At 31.4% G+C, this 3,119-nt stretch overlaps 2 protein-coding genes across 2 annotated transcripts in view; one reads left to right on the top strand and one right to left on the bottom strand.

Annotated features, from left to right (window-relative positions):
* LOC108576545 (60S ribosomal protein L36) overlaps nucleotides 1-99 on the bottom strand; it is a 704-nt gene extending 605 nt beyond the window's left edge. The window contains exon 1 of the mRNA XM_017939558.1: nucleotides 38-99. The gene's annotated coding sequence lies outside the window, so the exon portion shown is untranslated. The remainder of the gene's footprint in view (nucleotides 1-37) is intronic.
* A 568-nt stretch (nucleotides 100-667) lies between these two features.
* LOC108576538 (conserved oligomeric Golgi complex subunit 3) lies at nucleotides 668-3,064 on the top strand. Its single transcript, XM_017939550.1, has one exon. It carries the CDS (start codon nucleotides 668-670, stop codon nucleotides 3,062-3,064), a length of 2,397 nt encoding a protein of 798 aa, XP_017795039.1.
* The last annotated feature ends 55 nt before the right edge of the window (nucleotides 3,065-3,119 follow it).

The raw sequence follows: 3,119 nt of genomic DNA, 5'->3' as shown, positions 1-3,119 counted from the left end.
ATCACAGAAATATTTTACGATATAATTTAACACAAACCTTCACGGCTTAAATACAATCATAAAAGAAAATATGATCTTGTTTTCAATGTAACGTTTTCGTCTGCTTGATGCGCGTGCGCCACGAAATTAACTTATCTGATTTACAAATATACGACAAGAATTTGTTTACTTAAAGAATTAAATATTTAATGTAATATGTTGATTAAAGATTTATATGATCGAATTCTAAAATTAATAGATTAATTTTACATTTATCGTATACAGTAGAATATAACATTTTTCAATATACGTTTAGCGAATAAATAAAATTCCCCATAAAGTTGTTCATTTTAATTCAAATATCCTATTTCCTACAATATAATATTGCAACAATTTAGAGTAATACATTTGATTAATCTGAACAACCAGATAGTATGTACGATTTAAATTTATTGAAAAAATTATTACACGTTGATATAGTTAGCATTTCATTCGATGGACACACTGTGCTGTAATTGACAAACCTGCTTTAACTTCACGATTATGATTCGTAATTGCTGCGGTGTCAGTTTTTTGAAGTGAATTTTTTAACTTATATTCTAAAACGGTATGTGCGTGACATACGCGCTCATACCACTTTTCTTAAAAGCGTTCATCTCATAACATTTATTTTCACTGACAGAGGATCATGTCCAAAATGAAAAACATTCCGAATAACTTAACCAAATGGGATCTGTCAGAGGATTCCTTGGCACCGTTAACCAATTATCAAAAAGAATGTTTATTAAATTTAGAAGAAGAATTATTTCCTGAGAGCAAGGTGAAGACTGAAGAAGCAAGTGATACCACATGCACAAGTGAAGAAACTAAGAAATCAGTACAAATAGAAAGCTGTCAAGATCTGTTAGAACATTATGCCACATTAGAAAAAAAGTGTATGGACAAAAAAGATGTAAAATACATGTTGTACCTTAATGAACTTCAAGCTAGGCAACAAGAATGTCGCGAACTTTGCATTCAAATAGAAGAAGCATTAGAAGATTTCACCATGTTGTTTAAACAATATTCAGAAGTTTCTGATAAGACTATGTCCCTTTATGATGCCAGTGAGCAACTTGACTCTGATCAACGGAAGCTAAATTCTACAATAGAAAACATCACAGAATATGTGAAGTATTTTAAGGACATTGATGTAATGATGGAGAAACTTGAAGCACCTACATTATCAGTGAACAGTGAAATGTTCTTTAATATACTAGATAAAATTGATAGAAATATAGATTTTGTGCAAAATAATCCCTCATTTAAAGAAAGCAACACTTATTTAATCAAATATAAACATTGTCAATCTAAGGCAATATCTATGATACAAAATTATATTTTTAATTTGTTTAGCAAAACAACAGAAAGTATTTTAAATTTGAGAGAGAATGATGATTCCCAGGATAATGCAGATGCAGCCTTGGCTCTTTTTTATGGAAGATTTCAAACTATTTTGTCAAAAGCCAGACCAGTTATAGAACAAATTGAATCAAAGTCTTATAAAAGACAGGAGTATGATAGCTTATTATCAGAGTGCCATCAATATTATTGGAGTCAAAGGGGATTAGTATTGGGTAGTAGTGTACAAAAGTCTCTAATGTCTGTAAAGGAAAAATACAATGGTGATCATTGCAGTTTGGTAAGAAATTCATGTGCATTATTATTACATGCATCAATGGATGAATACAAATTATTTTATGAATTCTTCTCTAAGCGAACTAATGGTTTAACAGCATATCTTGAAAGTTTATGTACTTCCTTGTATGATACACTGAGACCATTTATAATCCATATTAACCATCTGGAAACATTAGCTGAAATTTGTTGCATCTTAAGAATTGAAATGTTAGATGAACATGTTCAAAATAATTTTGAACCTTTGGAAGGTTTTGGAAATATTTGTTTACAATTATTACATGATGTACAAGAGAGGCTTGTATTTCGTGCACATCTTTATTTGCACTCTGATGTTGCAAGTTATAATCCATCACCTGGTGATTTAGCATATCCAGAGAAATTAAAAATGATGGAAGACATAGCAGAATCAATCAGAGAAGAGACTTGGCAAACAAAAATGAAAAAAATATCTATTTCATCTAATGATGATAACATTGCAGAATCTGTGTCCAGAAATCACATAGAAATGGACTCTATTTATCAAAAATCACATATAGGCAATTCACCAGCAGATCTTCATGGAATGTGGTACCCTACTGTCCGTAGGACATTAGTGTGTCTATCAAGATTATACAGATGTGTGGATAGATCTGTTTTTCAGTCTCTAAGTCAGGAAGCAATATTACTTTGTGTTAACAGTATAGAAACTGCAAGCCAAGAGATTGAAAAAAGGGCAACATCCTTAGATGCACAACTTTTTCAAATAAAACATTTGCTCATATTACGTGAACAAATTGCACCATTTCAGGTGGATTTTACTATTAAAGAATACAGCTTGGACTTCTCTAAAGTTAAGACAGCAGCATTTGGTTTACTAGAAAAAAGTTCAAGACTTTTTACATTGTCAAATAATGCACTGTTAGAATTTTTATTAGAAGGTGCACCACAAATGAAGGAGCAGCTAGTAGACTCAAGGAAGCATGTGGATAATACATTAAAATATGCTTGTCAACATCTCATACAGCATGCAACATTTTTATTGATACATCCAATTTTGAAATTATTAGAAAAGGAAAAATTACATGCTGGTAATTCAGAGGCATCTCAAGAACATGCTCTGGGGAGTGCACAAGATGTTGCTGCTGCAATTAGCGAGGTATTGCGGATAATTAAATTTAAGTGTCCTGAAATTCAACAACTGATGCAACTATATCTTTCTAATAAAGAGACAGAGTTTATTTTATTTAGACCAGTAAAAAACAATGTCTGTGCTGCATTTACTCAGCTATATCAGATATTGAGTAAATATTATAATTCAGAAGAACTTCTATTAATTGCATGTCCATTACCAGAACAAATTTCTGTCATGCTAAGCTCATCCAGTCTTACTCATGGAAAACATGCACAGACTGTGAATAAAACGTAGCCAAAATGTACTGGCAAGCTTTTGTAATTAGATATTGTATATTAGCGCTATTTGC

This window comes from Habropoda laboriosa, unplaced genomic scaffold (genome assembly GCF_001263275.1).
Source record: "Habropoda laboriosa isolate 0110345459 unplaced genomic scaffold, ASM126327v1 scaffold346, whole genome shotgun sequence".
Lineage (NCBI taxonomy): Eukaryota > Metazoa > Arthropoda > Insecta > Hymenoptera > Apidae > Habropoda > Habropoda laboriosa.
Note: the sequence above shows the minus strand (reverse complement) of the source record. Positions and strands in the feature narration are given on the sequence as shown.

Coding starts and splice junctions, on each gene's coding strand:
- LOC108576538 (XM_017939550.1), top strand. CDS start 668: ATGTCCAAAATGAAAAACATTCCGAATAACTTAACCAAATGGGATCTG.